This window comes from Copadichromis virginalis, linkage group LG1 (assembly GCF_057382275.1).
Source record: "Copadichromis virginalis isolate Kocher_CV1m ecotype Utaka linkage group LG1, C_Virginalis_male_GT1.1, whole genome shotgun sequence".
Taxonomy (NCBI): domain Eukaryota; kingdom Metazoa; phylum Chordata; class Actinopteri; order Cichliformes; family Cichlidae; genus Copadichromis; species Copadichromis virginalis.
In genome coordinates, this window is record NC_140618.1 from 5,720,807 (window position 1) to 5,741,208 (window position 20,402).

At 39.9% G+C, this 20,402-nt stretch overlaps 1 protein-coding gene across 2 annotated transcripts in view; it reads left to right on the forward strand.

The window, feature by feature from the left end:
* The window catches only part of cdh8 (cadherin 8), a 99,607-nt gene that overhangs the window by 65,383 nt on the left and 13,822 nt on the right, over nucleotides 1-20,402 (forward strand). For both annotated transcript variants that reach the window (XM_085435927.1, XM_085435847.1), the window contains 3 exons: nucleotides 3,863-4,030; nucleotides 4,298-4,485; nucleotides 15,737-15,984. In XM_085435927.1, coding sequence (XP_085292053.1) covers nucleotides 3,863-4,030; nucleotides 4,298-4,485; nucleotides 15,737-15,984 — 604 coding nt within the window. The remainder of the gene's footprint in view (nucleotides 1-3,862; nucleotides 4,031-4,297; nucleotides 4,486-15,736; nucleotides 15,985-20,402) is intronic.

Consider the following 20,402-nt stretch of genomic DNA (forward strand, 5'->3'; position numbering starts at 1 on the left):
GGACTCAAAATTTATGTACATAATTAGAATGAACTTTCATAATTTCAACACATAAAAACCGGGCTTGTCCTCACTGGTATAGGTGTCGTAATCTCGAAGCCTCTACAGCTGGACCTTGGGCTGTCGAGAAGGGGCTGAATGGACAGTTTAAGGATTAACATTCATGCTTTGTGTGATCGCTGTGCACATGCAGATGGCTCATTCAAGTGAGCCAGATGTTTTAATGAATGTTAATGAAAAATAAAAGGTAAGGGGAAAACAACCATTAGAATGCATTTGACACTTACAACACCACACTGGAAATGAAAAGCATTCAATAAATAAATAAACATCATGCCCCAATTCATCACTTGGTTAATGGTCGATGAAAAAAAAAAAGTTGAAACAAATATCTATGGAAATGAGTGTTTGTCTATCTTCCCTTTTCAGTGATTAGGAATTAATTTGAATAATTAACGATGATCAACAGAGATGACGGTGTTGCTTGTAGCAGGATGACGGAAGAGTGTGTGTGTGTGTGTGTGTGTGTGTGTGTGTGTGTGTGTGTGTGTGTGTGTGTGTGTGTGTGTGTGTGTGTGTGTGGAGGAGGAAAAGTAACTTGTTTGTGTAGCTCTTTTTCCTTATTGATTTGTTTGTTTGCATTTCGGATGGTAGGTCTACCTTGTTATTGCACATCAGAGCTCAGAGCTAAAATTAGAGAGAAGTAATTTAAAATCCTATTTCTCTATATAATATCTGCCTATTCATTAAAAAAGCAATGACTTGGTGATGCTGATGAAATGCTGGTTTTACACACTTCATCTTTGAGGCCATCTAAGGGTGTCCCATGTAAGAGAGAGTATATACATGTAACACAAGAGCTGTGTTGTTGTGTTACTTTTTTAAAAACAATTTCAAATAGATTTTCTGTAATTATTCTTTCAAATAATATCACAAGTGTGTCCTTGGTGTAATCATCTATAGCTCTATTCATATCATTCTACTTCACTGATTTAAAAAAAAGAAAAAAAAAAAGATTCTCGAATGTTTTCAAGCTTATTTTGTTGACGTGACAATACATGCGGTTCACTAAATGTACAAACATGTAGAAGTTTGGTTTTACCCAAGATACTTCCTCAATAATTTTATACATAGCATGTTTGTAACCAGTGTGTAACAAAAATAATAGACGATGGCCAAATCAGAAGACTTCAGGAATGTCAGGAGCCAAGAGGACGCCACAATGAAAACACAACCATATAAACGATGAAGCAATGCTTAAGTTGTATTAGAAATTTTTGTGCACTGTATTACAACTAACAACAATAACCAAAATAGTGTGCGGACACAGAGACCCCCAACAAATAAAGAAAAGAAAGTTAGACCCGGATCTTTTAAATTGTCAGTGTGATCCAGTTCAGGCCTGTTAGGTGATCTGGGCAGTTTATTGGTGTGAGCTCAATCCGATGATCGATGTATGATTTGCACAGTTTGTCCTACCACAATTCAGGCAACCAGACTGCAAGATTCAGTTCCATATGGGCTGTGGCTTGCCATCCATTGTAATGGAAGATCATTCTTCTTCTATGGATTTTCCAGAAGGTCTGTAATTCGAAGCTCTCTGTAGAGTCTCAGCTCCTTGATCTCCAAATCAAAAAACCTGACCTAAGAGTGAGGTCAGAGTTACTCCAAATGAACATTGTACATACTTAACTAACAATTATCCATAAACATTTCTGCTTCAGGGAAAAAGCATGAACAAAATCAGTTTCAAATTTCTGTTTCTAACGTGTTGTACAACTATCAAATTCAAAATTTTTTGCGTTACGTGGCAATGTAGTTATCACCAATCATAAAACTAAAATTAATCAGGTCCATAGATCTAATCCACACTGCTCCTAGCAGAAGAATCAATATACTCTCCTCCTTGTTAATTAACAGCAATGGTGAATAAAAATAACACAACAAAACATTTCAATGCAACAGGTATGCATGCTGTTTTTCTTAACCTACAATAGCTAATAAGTTCTCAGATAACAGTGAACAAACAGGATTGTGAGTTTAGATAGTACCCGCTAGCTACTTGCGCAGGACCTTCACCGTTAGCATTTGTTTCCCAAGCGAACAACATCAACATTTCAGCAAGCCGATCAGCGGCTATAACAGTTCAGTTACTCACCAGTGCAAAGCACTGTGTATTCATAAAAACAGCTTCGGGTCTCCAAATCAGCAACCACGTTCCTCTTACAGGTGCAGCTATGGCGGGTGTGGGCTAAGCAGCCTTACTAGCATAACCAAACAGGAACAGTCAAGGCGAGAAAAACAATCCCATTGGTTAAGGACTGACATTGTGCATCCAGGTCAGAAAATAACCTTTGTTAAACAAAAATAAATAAATAACAAAAATAAAGTACATTGAACCCTGTGGAGTATACCAGGCCCAAGCACACACACGCAGATCCGTATTGCCAAGGACCACATTTATTGATATTAACACAGCAGATAATATGACGCACAGACTGACAGCTCTCGATCCCAGCTGATGTGTGTCTCTTTTCCCTTAGCGCCCTCCACTCCTCTCCGCCTCACTATATAAAGGGAAGGAAAACCACCATCAGTCCAAAATCGCCATGAGCTGTTCTTACCAGCACCGCCCCGTCGAGCTCACTGCACCACTCCTCCCATGCAGCCGCGCCCCGGACCACACCTCCGCCACAAACCCTTCAACACAAAATAACTAAATTTTATACAATTGTTTAATTAGAAAATGAGTTAATTTGAAATGTAAGTTTTATACTTTCAGCTGTTTGTAGAAGCAGGAAAAAAAGTCAAGCAGAATTACTGCTAATAAAACACGAGCAAAAATCAAGACATCATATTTGGTGGACAGAAAAATCCCATTCAAGGTTAGAACATGGGAGTAGTAATCAATTACCCCAGTGTTATCAACTGGTCCAAGTCACATTGGTCTTTCCACCCCACAGTCACTAAATGTATATTTTTCTTGTGAAAATAATAATAACATATTTGAAAAAGACTTCCTTTAATAAATTACTCGAACAACAAGGGCATTGTTTTTTTTTCAGTACAGTCTTACTGAAGAGGTGTCCAACTATTGTCCTTCATTTTCTCTTTTTGTTTAAATCGTCTGTGTCGTGTGTGACCTCCAAAAGCACAACTGACCCTGAAATTTCTCTGAGGAAAAATCTATCTGTAGAATAAAATGCAGACACAGACAACATTCTAACCCCTCCCATGTTTCCCATCATAGCCAAGCATATTATCATTGTCTGAGGCAGCTCAGGACCAAGGCAGGGTGTCATGCCAAAGCCTGGCTTTTATGAGGGGTTTTATATTCATTTGATGATCCTGCGGGCCTCTGTTTCCTGAGTGGATTATCCGTATATGCCGGTGCTGAGCCCTTTTTATATTCAGTGCTGCGGCAGAGTCAATAAGGTCCATTCTGCATACAATATTCAAGATTATACAAGACAGACAGCATAATTCACACTCAATCAGAATACAAATGACTTCAGACGGTGGAACAACACATTCAAAAACAAACACAGCTGATTCTCAGTGCTGCGACTGGCTCAGTCGTGGGCACCTTACTACATTCACTCAGACTGTGCTTTTTCTGAGACTAAGCCTGCAGGGAAATCTTTAACCCTCCTGGGTATGGGGTTCATGTTTGGTAAGGTCATGGTCTAAAATAATGCATGTTATAAACTGGGGAATAATGTGAGCATGAAGGTGACTGCATGCCTTTTTTTCCTTGCGCTTCCTTACGTTTACTCACATGAGCATCATTACAATTATGTGCAGAGTATATCAGTCAAATTTATAATTGGGTGAATGTGTTATGAACTGTTTCCACCTCCAGCAACCATAAGAATTGCTCTGCATGGGATGGATCGTGAGATGAGAGAGGATTATCAGGTGGTCATTCAAGCTAAAGACATGGGAGGTCACATGGGTGGTTTGTCTGGAACTACTACTGTCAGCATCACACTACAAGACATCAATGACAATCCACCAAAGTTCTCTAAAAGTAAGTAACTTCATAACCTTACCCATCCCAAATTGAATAAAGAGGGAAAAGAAATTACTGCTGCTCTAAATGAGCATTTCTCTGATTGGTAATAATTAGGAAAAATAAATGTTATTTTGTAAATGTCATCATACATGCTCCTCAGAAACTAATTCCTCTAACTGTGAAATGTCTAATGATGATGCAGTAGTGTAATATGCTTCGGTAATTGTGCTTAATTTGATCAACGTTTCTAGAAACCAAAAAGCTGTGTCTGTTCATCCTCAGGTTTGTATGAGTTTGTGATCCCTGAAGACCTACCATTAGGGAAAGAGGGTGGCAAGGTGAAAGCAAACGACCGCGACATCGGTGAGAATGCCAAGTCGACGTACAGCATCATCGAAGGAGACGACCAAGGCGTGTTTGAGATTATTACGAACGCAACGACACAGGAAGGGATTCTACAGCTCAGAAAAGTAAGACCTAGATGATGTCAGGATAAGAGCTGATTGGCTTTTTTTTCTGTCTCTTTCTTTTCTGTTTCTATAATCAATTTAAGTAAATCAGTTATTTTACTTCCCATACATATAAGTCAATACAGTATAAAGATTGATGTTTAAATCCCCTTCTCAGTAGGTCTCGTTCTTCTGTACTTCTTCTAGCGATTTTTTTTCATATGCTTTTAGAGAAGGCAGTACTCAACAGTACACCATCAAATATTAAACACTGAAAGCCTTCCCCCTGAGTAGCTTGGAGGCTAAAGGAGCATTTTTTTTAATACATTTCTAAAACCTACTTTTCTTTTATTCAGAAAAATCTATGAAAGAAGATAAATAGTAGGAATAAGTTTAAAGGTAATTTTTAACAATATTCTTTTTGCCAGAAGTAATGCAGACTGTGTGTGAATTGACATTAAGTTGGAGAATACGTTGGACTAAGAGTTGAGAGAAGACACTTTTATTTTGCATTACAGTCCATTCAGTTGTATTTCTCTTAGCTCAAGGTAAACTGGTACATATTGTAAATTTGTTCTCCCCACATTCAAAGTTTGCTCAAATTCAGTTTTGCTGGCATCATCACCATAAGAGCAGATGGACTGAACACAAAACTGCAGTGCGAAAGTTTGGCCCTAAAGTAACTTTAGTAAAACAGTTGCTTGTTAATCGCCTTGTTCAAAGGTACAGTTGCAATATTTTAGAGAAGAAAAGGCAATGCTCATTGTTCATCAAGATGTTTTCAGATGTATGGTTTTGAGAAAAATCAAAGAATATTATTTCTGTCACAAAATGTAACCTTTCACCTCGAGGCAGTACATCAGGCCAACAGTACAGCATATAAGACTCATCCCGTGCTGCTAGTAGAACAAGTATCCAAGAATCCCAGCAATTTTCATACATTATTATACATTATTATACATTTTTAGCCACGGAATATCAATATTTCCTCCAGGTTCAGAGCTTGAGAAGTTTAGATGTCATCACTTGCCAGTAAACACTTAGAGCACCCCCTCCCATACCGTGCTTAATACCAAAGTATAATAAATTCAAATTTGAAAAGTACAATGCATTTTAATAACCTGCAGGAAAATCTGGATGCACCTGTATCACAAGGACATCTGTAGAAAATCAAACTGAGATTTCAACAATATCAAACATACCACTGCACATGCTATTTATAAATCTATTATATATGTATGTATTCTATATATTCAAAGTCCACAGAAGCTCAGCTTGGTAGAAGATATTTACATAGACTGAATCATACACATGATTGATGGAGGAGGGTTTTAAGTCTTAAGTCATGGTTGGTTCAGTGTCTGCTGAGGACTACGTATCATTCAAATGCACAATGCTTTTGCATTGTGATGTAAAATGACATTACCCCAAGGACATGTGGTGTGACTTTGTCAAAGTGTGAACAATGAACTGTGTGGGGGTGGAATGTATAAGAGCTAAGGCAATCTGCTGGGACTACAATTCATTGCCACTAAAGAAAACATCAGCGCTGCAGAACAAACTTGACACAAAGTCATAAAATCTCTAACTGTTGACAAAGCAAATGTCAAATGTGTTAGTCTTTTAGGCAACCTCCACTTCCATGTCCCACAGAGACACTCAGTCTTCCCATGTCTACTCAGTTTTCTCTCTGTGGCCCTGAGTTTGCTGCCTACATAACTGAAGCAAGATAGATGATAATGCACTGGGAAAGTAGCAAGACATTTGCACACTCACTGTTTTCTCATCCCTCCAGATGACAGTGTCTCAAGTTGAAAGGAATTTACGAAGCAGTTGTTTCACTTTTCTTCTTCTATTCTGTACCTTCACCACTTATCCACCATCCAGTGTGACAGATTAAACCTTTAACATAACGTTTTTTCCCAAACACGCCTAGTCTCTGTCAACAAGGGAACACGTCTATGAACTCCCATCTAATGCAGAATTAAAATTATTAAAGATACTTTGCGGCAAGGTTAAATCATATTGATCTGAGGCTGGAGAGGCACAAACCAGGGGAGAGATTCTTTTCTGTTTGAGTTTTAAGCTTTTTATCTACTAGCCCCCAGGCCTGTCGAGAGATGTTAGTGGGATGCTGAGCTTTCACCCCTGCAGCCAGTGCTGAACTTTGAAGTCTCTAAATGGCCTGTGTGTACATACTGATTTGATGCTAACGCTTGAGTGAGAAAGAAGAATGACACGGTGGGGTGGGACACGACAGCAAAGATAGTGTTAACACTGAAAAAACAGGAACGGTTCTTCTTTTGCTGTTTGTGCCTTTTCTTTATCTGTTTTAAATACTTGCAGATGTTCAATTAAGCTATGTTGTTTGGTGGGAACATTGGAGAATATAGCATGACTATGCAAAGTTTGCTGCGTAATGTCTCGTAGTTCTACTCATTTGATTTTGCACTCATGAATCTCTCAACACTAGCTCCATAACAGTGCCGCCATGCATGCTAATAAAAATCAAAGTGGCTCTCCCTGGACTATTCAGTGAAAGCACTCTGTTTGTTTATTGAATTAATAATTTGAACTGGTCATAATATGACTTGTATTCTGTTTTCATGCTATTAAATAGTTTTAAAATAGAAGTTTGAATAGATGCTTTATTTGATTTTGCAATTTGTATCAAAAAATAATTAAAATTACTTAGTAACAAGGGTAATTAAAGAAGCTGTTTACAACTATGTTTTCCTTAAAGTGGATTTGGTATAATTAAATATGCCTCAAAGCCTCTCTCTTCCCCTTTGCTGTTAGGACACTGGAAACAAATGTAATGAGTTCTTTCTACATAATATCACATGGGAGTTATACTGAAATATGTTAACAAGAGAAAAGCAAACCCATGTGAGTAGTAAGCAAGCAATTTATTTATATAGCGCTTTCAGATCAGCCACGAGCTGAACACAAAGTGCTGTACACTTGACATGCCAAACATGATACATTGAGCATGTTAAAAAAAATGAGAAAAATAGTAATAATAATATAAGATAAGTAATATATATATAAACACATTTAAAACAATAAAATCAGCACATTAGATTAAAACAATAAAATCAGGGTCAGACTGTGTCATAAGCCAAAGAGTAAAAATGAGTTTTAAGACGTGTTTTAAAAGTGGACAGTGAAGGGGCCTCTCTAATGTGCTGGGAAAGATTGTTCCACAGATTAGGAGCAGCAATAGAGAAGGCCCTGTCCCCTCTGAGCTTCCACTTGGACCTGGGTACCTCCAGGAGCAGCTTGTCAGCTGACCTGAGAGACCTGGGGGGTGAGTAAGGATGCAGAAGCTCAGAGAGGTAAGTTGGGGCAAGACCATTTAAACATTTAAACACAAACATGAGAATTTTAAAGTGAACTCTAAGATATACAGGCAGCCAATGGAGTGAAGCCAGGACGGGAGTTATGTGCTCTCTTTTACGAGTTCTGGTTAAAAGTTGTGCAGCAGAATTTTGGACCAGCTGCAGACGAGAGAGAAGATGCTGACTAACTCCACAATATAGTGCATTACAGTAATCTAAACGACATGAAATAAAAGCATGGATTACCGTTTCAAGATGCGGCTGAGATAAAATAGGTCTTATCTTTGCCAAGCGCCTTAGATGATAAAAACTGGACTTGACAGTACCCCTAATTTGACTATCTAATTTAAAATCACTGTCCATCTTAAAACCCAGGTTTGTAACAACAGATTTAAAATACTCTGCCAGGGGTCCCAAATCAATAGCGGAGGGTTCACAAGGTCCACTAGGACCAAACAGAATGACCTCAGTTTTGCTGGAATTGCATCTTAGAAAGTTTAGGGACATCCAAGATTTAATGTCTTCTAGACATGCTAAAAGTGGCTTAATAGAGAAGGCATCCTTCTGCTTCAGAGGCAGATAGATCTGACAGTCGTCAGCATAGCAGTGGAAGGATATTCCATGCCTTCTGAGGATGGTTCCCAGGGGCTGTAAATATAATGAAAAAAGCAGAGGCCCTAAAATTGAGCCCTGCGGGACCCCAGACTGAAAAGTGGCAGAGGAAGACTCATACCCTAAAAAGTTAACACTAAAAGTTCTGTCGCAAAGATAAGACCTAAACCATTTCAAAGCAGTACCACGAATGCCTGCAAGATGGTGCAAGCGAGACAGTAAAATGTTGTGATCTACAGTGTCAAAGGCAGCTGTTAGGTCAAGGAGGACAAGAACAACATGATTGCCAGAGTCACAGGAAAGGAGGATATCATTAAAAACCTTTAAGAGTGCTGACTCCGTGCTATGCAAGTTTTTAAAACCTGATTGAAAGACCTCCAGGATACCATTCTCATTTAAAAAATCCATCAATTGGCAATGTACAATTTTCTCTAAGATTTTAGACATAAAAGACAACTTGGAGATAGGTCTGTAGTTAGCCAATACAGTGTGGTCCAGGGCAGGTTTCTTAAGCAAGGGTTGTACTACCGCATGCTTAAAATTAGCAGGGACTACACCAGATATTAAACTGCTGTTTATAACACTAAGAACAGCCTGGCCTATGCTAGGAAAAATCTCCTTAAAAAATTGTGGTGGGACAGGATCATTTGGGGAACCAGAGGGCCTCAGGTGGCCAACCACATCCTCTAAATAAGAAAGAGACACAGGCTCAAACTGGTTAAAAACAGCAGAGCAAGGGATCAAGACAGAGGGGTCAGACTCAGGAGAAGAAATGAGAGCCCACGTGGTTGCAACCTTCTCAATGAAAAAACACATAAAATCATTAGACAGTTTATGAGAGGCCTCCAAACAGTCACTTTGTGGAGCATTTAAGACTAAGTCAATAGATTTAAATAACACACGTGGATTGTGACTGTTGGAGGAAATGATCTTTGAGAAGTATTTTCTTTTAGCCTCTTTGATTGCATCCTGATAGAGGCGCCAGCAGTCCTTTAGGATTTGAAGAGACACCTGCAGTTTGTCCCTCTTCCATCTGCGTTCAGCTCTACGACACTCCCTCCTCACAGTCCGAGTGGCGTCATTAAACCAAGGATCGGTTTTAGCCTTGGGCTTCCTGGTTTTTAATGGTGCCACAGAGTCCAGAATGGTTAGGCAAAAAGATTGAAACCAGGAGCTGAGGTTCTCTGTGTCCAAGGGAGTACGATCGGCGGGGATAGACAGCTGGTTAAAAGCAGTTGAGAACTGGGCAGCAGTGAAAGGGTTAATAATCCGACAGCGGCGAACAGGAGCACCGGTTTGAGCTGTAGTGCGTGAAAACACAGCATCAAATAATACAGCCATATGGTCAGAGAAAGCAGTGTCAGTCACTTCCACATTAGACACAGGTAGACTGTGTGACAAGACCAGGTCTAGTGTGTGTCCGTGTTCATGTGTGGGACCAGGTACGGACTGGACCAGATTAAAAGAGTCAATGAGGCTTAAAAACTCCTTCACCAGAGGTTTATCAGGACAGCAGACATGGATATTAAAATCTCCCACAATAAGAACATGATCGTAGTTGGGCATAATCCCAGCTAGAAATTCTGAAAAGTCATTTATGAAATTCTTATTGTATTTAGGGGGACGATAAATAACAGCAAAGAGCACAGAGTTAGAGCGATTAACTTCAAAACACGTGAGCTCAAAGCTGGAAAACGAAGGCTGTAAAACACACTGTTTACATTTAAAATCCTTTTTAAAAACAACCGCCGTACCTCCTCCTCTCCCTGATGTCCTTGGTGTGTTAAAATAGGAACAACCCGCTGGTAAGAGTTCAGATAAAGTACTGGACTCACCAGTATTAAGCCAAGTCTCCGTGACACACATGAAGTCTAGTTTCCAGGAGGTGAATAACTCATTCAGAATAAAAGATTTGTTCACCAGCGATCTGGCGTTTACCAGCCCAATCCTGACAGGAGCCGGGGATGAGGTAAAAACCCCAGCGGCACAGGGGGTCCGACACAGCGGCCTCAGATTGCGGAGGTTCGCCCGGCGCACGTTGAGCCGAGGCGGACAGGGTTCACGGAGGAGCGGCGCATCATCCTGGCAGACCACGGGGATGAGGCAGGAACCCACGGGGTCCAGGAAACGTCGGTGCACAAAAACTCCAGGAAATAATCTCTGTATTCCTTTGACGGTAGTGGGATGGTGTGCTAAAGAGATCTTGAGTTTAACCAGCCGACCACTGCGCCTACCCCGACGTCTACGCCGGGGAGGTAGCATGACTGCACGGCATGGGCAAGTTGGGATATGTGACAGCAACGGACACCATGAATTCTGACCTCCGTTAGAAAATGGAGCTGTATTTTGTCCAGAACTTCGGAGGTTCAGAAGCGATTGGCGATCGTACACCAGTAATGACCCGATTTCTTGAGTGACACACGACAGGAGCAATATAAAAATAAACAAAACTGACAGCGACAGACGAGCAGCCACGTACACCGGCGCCATCTTTACTTTTAGAGTAGTAGTAGTAGTGAGTAACTATATTGTAAAGAAAGAAAATTGCTGTACTTATACCAAGTTCACTTTAATCTCAGACTGCAGCCTTATTTTTTGTTTCCTAGCAAAATTAAAAGTAGAATGAGAGGCAGACACATAAACTGTCAGGCCCTTATACTGTGGAACCAGCTTCCAGTTTGGATTCAGGAGGCAGACACCCTCTGTATTATTAAGATTAGTCTGAAAACTGGTAACCCTGAACTCTCCCTTAGTTATGCTAATTATGCTTATGTCCCAGAATGCACTGGATGTTTCCTTTTCACACATTTTTTCTTTCTTTTTCTTTTTTTTAAACATTAGCAATTGCTAAACTCTCTCTCCTAAATTTGCCTCTTGTCCTGTCTCTCTCTCTGCCACCTCCTCTTTCCCCTCACCCCCAATTGTTTACAATAATGTGGCAGATACAGTGGGGCAAAAAAGTATTTAGTCAGCCACCGATTGTGCAAGTTCCCCCACTTAAAATGATGACAGAGGTCAGTAATTTGCACCAGAGGTACACTTCAACTGTGAGAGACAGAATGTGAAAAAAAAATCCATGAATTCACATGTTAGGATTTGTAAAGAATTTATCCGTAAATTAGGGTGGAAAATAAGTTTTTGTTCACCTCAAACAAGGAAAATCTCTGGCTCTCACAGACCTGTAACGTCTTCTGTAAGAAGCTTTTCTGTCCCCCACTCGTTACCTGTATGAATGGCACCTGTTTGAACTCATCATCTGTATAAAAGACACCTGTCCACAGCCTCAAACAGTCAGACTCCAAACTCCGCCATGGCCAAGACCAAAGAGCTTTCGAAGGACACCAGGAAAAGTATTGTAGACCTGCACCAGACTGGGAAGAGTGAATCTACAATAGGCAAGCAGCTTGGTGTGAAAAAATCAACTGTGGGAGCAATCATCAGAAAATGGAAGACATACAAGACCACTGATAATCTCCCTCGATCTGGGGCTCCACGCAGGATCTCATCCCATGGGGTCAAAATGATCATGAGAACGGTGAGCAAAGATCCCAGAACCACACGGGGGGACCTGGTGAATGACCTGCAGAGAGCTGGGACCAAAGTAACAAAGGTCACCATCAGTAACACACTACAACGGCAGGGAATCAAATCCCGCAGTGCCAGACGTGTTCCGCTGCTGAAGCCAGTGCATGTCCAGGCCCGTCTGAAGTTTGCCAGAGAGCACATGGATGATACAGCAGAGGATTGGGAGAATGTCATGTGGTCAGATGAAACCAAAGTAGAACTTTTTGGTATAAACTCAACTCGTCGTGTTTGGAGGAAGAAGAATACTGAGTTGCATCCCAAGAACACCATACCTACTGTGAAGCATGGGGGTGGAAACATCATGCTATGGGGCTGTTTTTCTGCCAAGGGGACAGGACGACTGATCCGTGTTAAGGACAGAATGAATGGGGCCATGTATCGTGAGATTTTGAGCCAAAACCTCCTTCCATCAGTGAGAACTTTGAAGATGAAACGAGGCTGGGTCTTCCAACATGACAATGATCCAAAACACACCGCCCGGGCAACAAAGGAGTGGCTCCGTAAGAAGCATTTGAAAGTCCCGGAGTGGCCTAGCCAGTCTCCAGACCTCAACCCCATAGAAAATCTGTGGCGGGAGTTGAAAGTCCGTGTTGCTCGGCGACAGCCCCAAAACATCACTGCTCTCGAGAAGATCTGCATGGAGGAATGGGCCAAAATACCAGCTACTGTGTGTGCAAACCTGGTAAAGACCTATAGTAAACGTTTGACCTCTGTTATTGCCAACAAAGGTTATGTTACAAAGTATTGAGTTGTATTTTTGTTATTGACCAAATACTCATTTTCCACCCTGATTTACGAATAAATTCTTTACAAATCCTACCATGTGGATTCATGGATTTTTCTTTCACATTCTGTCTCTCACAGTTGAAGTGTACCTCTGGTGCAAATTACTGACCTCTGTCATCATTTTAGGTGGGGGAACTTGCACAATCGGTGGCTGACTAAATACTTTTTTGCCCCACTGTAACAGCCTCTCCTTGTGCCTGTTTCTGCTGGACGTTTCATCTTTTTAAAAGGGAGTTTTTCCTTCCCACTATCACTAAGTCCTTGCTCATAGAGAGTTGTGTGATTTTTGGGATCTCTTTGTAAGCTTGTTGGATCATAAGCTTGTAATATTAAGTGCCACTGGTGCTATATAAATAAGAAGCAGCTCAGAAAAGTACTTTTAAGCCTGCAATAATCACCATCTTTATAATATGGAATTGGTTTCTCAAAGTTAGACTCATATCATTTTTTTAACCTCAACAAAATTCTAAAATTATATTAACTAAACACCTGCAAAAGCATAGAATAGCCATTTGCTGAAACATAATTTAATTACATATATCTGTGTTAAATTTAAAAAAGCAAAATGAAACCACAGCTTTAATGGGCCAAAATGTTTGCTGAGATGATAATGATATACAGATGAAATGCCATTCCAAAAATAATTCATATTAAAATTTAGGTCTTCCCCATTTCTCCATTTCCATAGAATATTTTTCAAGTGTCCAGCCAAACATTATAAAAGCTCTTACTCTCCACTACCTCTGAATTAAAGCGTAATCCATTGGCTCAAGATCCAGCCACACTCTGTACTTTCTCAGCACAGAAGGCAGGATCAGTGAGAGAGAAAAAGAAGGGATGGCAGAAGAGGGTGGGTGTCAAGTGAGGAGGAGGGTGAGGAGGAAAAGAAGAGGAGGTTAATAATGAGTGTTCCAAAGAGCTCCTCCGACCGTGGAGAGGCCTCAGAGCCTTTGGTCTACTAGTGGCCTGATGACAGAAATGTAGAAGTGTGGAAGTCAGAGCCTCAGGTCACTTCCAGCGTCCCTCCGGCTCTTGCTGGTGTCTCAAAGCTGGGCCCCAAGACACTCCTCCACCCACCTGCACATTCTGGCCCCTGATCTCTCAGCACTGGCCCTCTAGGAGCTCAGGGGCAATTCCTCTTTCGCACTCCTACCTTCTCTAACTGAATACATTTCTCGTTTTGTTCATCTCTCTCTTCCAAGTCCTTCTCTCTCCCCCAAGCCAGCTCTTGTCCCCTCAAGCGGCAAGGCCCAGTTTTGATTTCCCTATAAATCCTGGTTATGGAGCGTGGAAGTGACTTGATCCCATTATTCTAGTAGTATGAGAGCGACCAGAGGTGATTCAGAATGAAATTGTGACAGTCTGGGGTGCCCTCAGAGATGCCAAGAGAGTAAAATTGTTACTATCCTCTTTCTTTGAAATATTAATGATGGGCCATCAATTGAGAAAAAAAAAAAAAGATTAAATAGATATTCGAGTCACACAATGAGATGTTCCTGTACAAAGTGTTTTTATTTCCCTCTGTAAAATTACTCCTTTCATTGGTAGTCTTCTATAAACACCTGTCTCATTTACGTTCTGTGAGCTGGTTGTGATAGCAGTATGAAAGTGCCAATAATCTACTCTAACTGAAAGCTTTAGCGATGAGATTTCGGTTCTTTCATGTTGATAATGGTTGAAAAATATTTTCAGGTTATATAACTCTGAAAATTGCACAGTGACTAATTGATGTGTTGTGATGTTGAAATAAATTCTGGCCAAATAAAATGGCTTGCTAGAATATACAAATAGCTTAGACATTATCATAGGCAGTCACAATCTCTTCAAAAATAATGTCTGTGTGCAATATGAATATGCTTAGAGCCGGTTAAAGCAAGTGTCGTTAAGAGTACGGTAAGTTTTTACACGCTGAGACTTTGAGTGTGATTTGCTGGTCTTGGCACCGATGCTGTCAGGGGTTTGGGGACACGTAAAAAACAAATATATTGGTTCTCGCCACTTTAATGCTAGATAAATAGTTTTTTTTTTTTGATATTGTGTGTGATTGATGAGATATGTGCGAGCCATGTTATTTACATTTTAACAATTTAATGATAACATTATTAGATTTTTGATTGATTGATTGGTACCTTACACCAAATACATTATTATTAATTATAATAATATTATTAATTTTAACAGATTTTTTAAAATAATGTATTATTATAAAATTATTTAATTATTTAAAATTTTACATTTAGGAACATTAATAATAATGTTGTAGCCACAGCTGTCCTGGGACAGACTGACAGAGCGACGCTGCCATATCGCGCTATCGGTCCCTCTGGCCATCACCAGTAGGCGGTAGGTGAAGCGTCTTGCCCAAGGAACCGGCAACCGGCAACCTTCCGGTTACATGACGAACTGCCAACTCTTTGAGCCACGATCACCCCATTAGAGAAATATACCTAATTATCAAACATAAAAAGTTGTAGTAAACACTTTTAGACTCTTTTTATGTTTTTATAACCTGGCAGAGTTCGAGGTAATATTAATTGGATTGTATATCGTTAATTAGATTAAAAGGGTAAATGTAGGTTCCCTATACTCCAGCTCCAAAAACACAGGCTCTTACATGTCACCTAATAAAACCCACCATTGTCTTTCATTGGACCCTTACTGCATAGTGAACATCCATACCTTTCAAACACCAGCTGCAATTAAAATTTTTTTTCAAAAGCTTAAAACATTATCTGAATACATAATATAACACCACATGTCTTCATCATATGTCAAGGGTGTTCAGTTTTGCGTTGAATGACAATCAGTATTAAAGTTATCAATGCCGAGGATATACAATCCTTAAACACTTGCACTCCACTCTACTTTTTACCCCTGGACTGTACATTACATTTTGGTGCAGGGTTAGTTAATTAAAATAAAACTTCTGTTTCATCTTCTCATTACAGCCTTTAGACTATGAGAGCAAGAGAAACTACACACTCAAAGTTGAAGCTACCAACATCCGCTCAGAACCCAGGAGTAATGGGCCCTTTAAGGACACAGCTACAGTGAAAATTGTGGTTGAAGACTCAGATGAGCCTCCTGTTTTCTCCAAACCTATGTACTTATTAGAAGTGGATGAGAACGCGCCCATCAACAAGATCATAGGCACAGTCACTGCCAGGGACCCGGATGCTACTGGGAGCCCTATCAGGTAAGATGCAGTTAACATTAAGCCTGTGACAGAATTTCCACCTTTGCCTCAAAACTATTTGCTGTTAACTGACCACAGCAGAATGGTAGCAAAATCTGCACACACACACAAAAAGTACGTTGACTTCAAACAGTGGAGAGAAGGTTAACAAAATGAACCTTTTCAGGCTATAATGACTTGTTTTAATAAAATGGTTGACAGTGAGCCATGCAATTAAACCGCCTCATGTCTTTGACCTTTGGAGAATGTGGTAGTGTCTTCTGCAGTGAGGAAGGGACTCAATGATTGTTCTCATTTCCACAAATGTACGGAAAAAAAGTAGATTATGAGTTGAAGGCCGCACAACTTTATCTTTCATTGTATGACCAGGCCTGCTGTACTCTCTTCTAGTGTGACTTAGTCTTGGAAATACCACAAGGGCACCTTGAGGATAGGTTATACAGGCAATTTCTCTCCCTCCATCTTGGCATTTCATTAATTCTCCAGTGACTTGCTGACCGCATTCCCGGGACAACACTCAACAGGTTGTGTGTAATTGCATGGTAGAGAGCAGGCTGGGTTTCATAGATTGGCTGAGGTTATAGAGCAGTGGCCGTTCGTTCTATTTTTTTTTTCTTTTCTGGTGTCATCCTCATGTTTAGTGATGAGATTGCCAGGAGGAATTGAACCCCACAGATGCATGTTGCTTCCCTGGTAAATAGAGAAGGATATTTCATATATAATGACATCCTTGGCCTTAAAACTCAGTTTTACGTCACGGTGCTCTTATGTTTTTTAGTGAAAGTCTGTGTTGGGGAGAGTGACAAGGTAGTCTATAAATTAGTGAAATTATATTCTAAGTGTGTGAAAGTCCACTTCATAATTAAATACAATAATCTCATAATTGCATTTTACTCTGAAGTGGGTGTAGCTTTAATAGCTAGTTGTGTTCACATACTTTTGCTATTTGCTCTCTTCAGTGGATCATTATTGAAAGAAAAAGTAATTAAATAATGAATGAGTGTGGCTGCAGATGGCAGAACCCTGCTGACATGATCTCTTTGGCCATTTGTTGCAATGGAACTGTCCACATATCAACACATTCTTGGCACAGTCTTGGCACATTTGAACTATTTTGAACATGAGACAGTGAAAATTGAGTGATTGACTAGATCATTTCTATATTTGCAATTTATATTTATTTCTCTTTCTTTATTAGTTGAACTTATTGCAGAAAAAATCTCTAAGCTCTTAATCACTAATTTAATATTTTGCAGTGAAACGGTTGCATTGCTTCAAGATTATTTTTTTTAATTAAGCTAATTTTAATCTAAAATAGAAAGCAGAAGAAATGGTGACCAGGTCATAGAATGCAGTAAAAAAAAACTTTATGTGCCATTCTTCATGGGAAACAAAATACAAACAAACACCAGGTTGCATTTTGCCAGAACAATTTGCTTTAAACTAGCACATTAAGGTGATCTGTCTGGTGAGATGGAGCAAATTATTGTCATGGGGGTCTCAGTATGTTGCACCACTCTTACTAAAGACCACTGGATTTCACTTCCAGCTCTGGAGTTTGGTGTTAGCATGTATTGTGACTCTGAGCATTTTTCTGAGAAAATAATTCAGTGAGTTTTTGGTCCTTGTAAATATATTGGCTGACAGAAGGTTATAGCTTCATGCCTCATAAGAGATCCCAAGTCTTTTCTACAGTACAGAAAATCTAAACAAAGACTTATCATACAACAAGTCAAACATTGAGTCGTCATTTGGTCTCAAGAATATCATATAAATCATATTTTCTTTCTAAATGATTTACTTTGTCCAATAAAACCAAATGAAAGCTCAGTGACTCACAATGATAGAAAACTGAACCAAAGTAGAACATTTACACACCACAGAAGCCATGTTTTGAAACTGGAATGATTGATAAACATTAAATGTGCAGTATGCAATTTCTTCACAGTATCCAATTTCTTCTGCTGGGGTCCTCTCAATCAAAATAATAAAATAGATAATTTAATGATGTTTTCAAGTAGTGTGAGAATATTGCCAATTAAAATCTGTCATACCTCAGGCAGAAATCATGTTCATGAACAGGGTGATATATTGGTTTAACACACATTGTGTTTGGTGACACATACACCCACACATTTTTAGTTGGGGCAGCTGAGTGGTCAAAGCAATAAAAAAAGAACTAAAAATGAAAATTGAATGAACTAAATCTTAATGAACATGTTGAACATTGTTGTACAACCAGAAAGTGACAACCATTGTTTCCATGAAAGTCAAAAGTTATATATACAGCATGTTTTAAACAACCTCTCTTGACCAAAGTGCTGTACAAGTTATACAAAATATACACTAAATAGAAACAGTCACTAAATACAAAACAAATATATGCTAAGTAAATATTCATAAATGTGGCTTCAGCCCAACTGTAAGTAGACTGCAATCAAACACACTATTCTTATTGGTGAAAATGTAAGTTAATTTCTTTTTTTTTTTTGAAAATTCTAAAAGTTCAGGATAATCTAAATTCCAAAGTCACCCTGATTATTTCAAAGTCTAAGCTCATCTTCCCAAAGAAATGGCATTGACACAGAAACCCTCTCTACTTGCAAGATTAGGTTTAAAACGTTTCTTTTTGACAAAGCATATAGTTAGGTCTGGATCACGTGATTCCAAATCTTCCCTTAGTAATGCTGCAATAGGCATAACATGCTGGGGGCCTCCCATGATGCATGGAGTGTTTCTGCTTCAGTCACATTTTTTCACTCATTACGCCCAGTTAATCATTAGTTCTGTCCTGTCTTTTGGCCTGTCTTCTTCCTCTCACCCCAACCACTCGCGACAGATAGCCGCCCCTCCCTGAGTCTGGTTCTGCCAGAAGCTTTTTCCTGTCAAAACAGAGTTTTTCCTTCCCACTGTTGCCAAGTTCTTGCTCATAGGGGCTCATCTTCTTGTTGGTGTTTTCTCTGTATTATTGTAGGGTGTTTATCTTACGATATAAAGTGGCTTGAGGCAACAGTTGTTTTGATTTGGGGCTATCCATCCATTCATATCCGCTTATCAGGCTTGTCACAACTTGTCAGGATGGTGGGTGTGCTGGAGACTGTCCCAGCTGTCTTAGGGCAAGAGGCTGGACAGGTTGCCAGTCTAACACATAGGGACAGACAACCATCCACACTCATATTCACACCTATGGACAATTTAGACTTACCTATTAACCTATCCCCACTAACTGCATGTCTTTAGAATGTGGGAGGAAGCCATAGTACCTGGAAAGAACCCACACAAACACAGGGAGAACATGCAAAATCCACACAGAAAGACCCCAGCCTGATGGTGGAACTGAATTCAGGACCTTCTTGCTGTGAGGCAACAGTGCTGACCACTGTGTTACTGTGCCAATGTGATTTGGGGCAATATAAATAAAACTGAAGTGAATTGAACTGAATCCACAGCAGTCAACTCTGATAACAAATGAGGCTTTATGCCATCCATTGACGATGGCCTATTCAAGTAGATTTTGGTGCTTTCTTTATAACATGAGAAACTGAGAGGTCATCCTTCCATCTTACAGTGAGGTCCAGCTGGCGAGATGTTTTTAGTAAACATGTCCTGACTGCCACACTTCTGGAAAGAGAGGCTTTCTTCTAAGACTGACTTGAACGCCTCAGTCAAAGGTTTGGTGCAGCGTAGAGGAAAAATACTTGGCTGTTGTTCTTGCCTTTGCAGTCTTGTTTACTTTCCTTTGAAACGTAATATTTTCGATTGGTAGGGCTTAATGTTTATTACCTTTGACCCTGTGGAAGTCTGTATATTTGGGGATTACTGCAAGGACCTTATTGTGACCCCACCTGTAACAGCCGTCTCCCAGAGCTTTGAGGCAGCCAGTTAATATATGATTAAAACACTGGTTTAAAATATACACTTTATTAATCTGTGTTTTCCTTTGTTCTTATCTCTCTGTTTTTCTCTTCTTAGTCTCTTAATTTCTTCGGTTTTCTAAAAGAACAGGTTCCTACAAAAGAAAGCTGTCGTTAGTAAAGTCGGATCTATGTCTTTGGAGTGGCAGCAGTAATAGCAGCTTTAGTTAGACGCTCTCCCGCCATCATCTGAACAAGCTCCTGATTCGACCCCTCTGATTAGAATCACTTTCTGTCTTAATCCCCCCCTGCCAGACCAGACCAAACCAGTTTGAGTCAAAACCACTCGAGGCGAGTGCTCTGGTGGGCTGCCATGTCCTCTGCACTCAGGAGACAAACTACCCCTTAGCTGTACTTAATGCATCCAACCAATAACATTTCAGGTGCACTCCATGAAATATTTCCTTAGTACAGCTTTTCTCTGGAGCCTGTGCTCTGTCGTTTTCTACCTGACTGATCACAAATAAAAAGCAATGTGACATCTGGCAGTCACTAAGGTTGTCT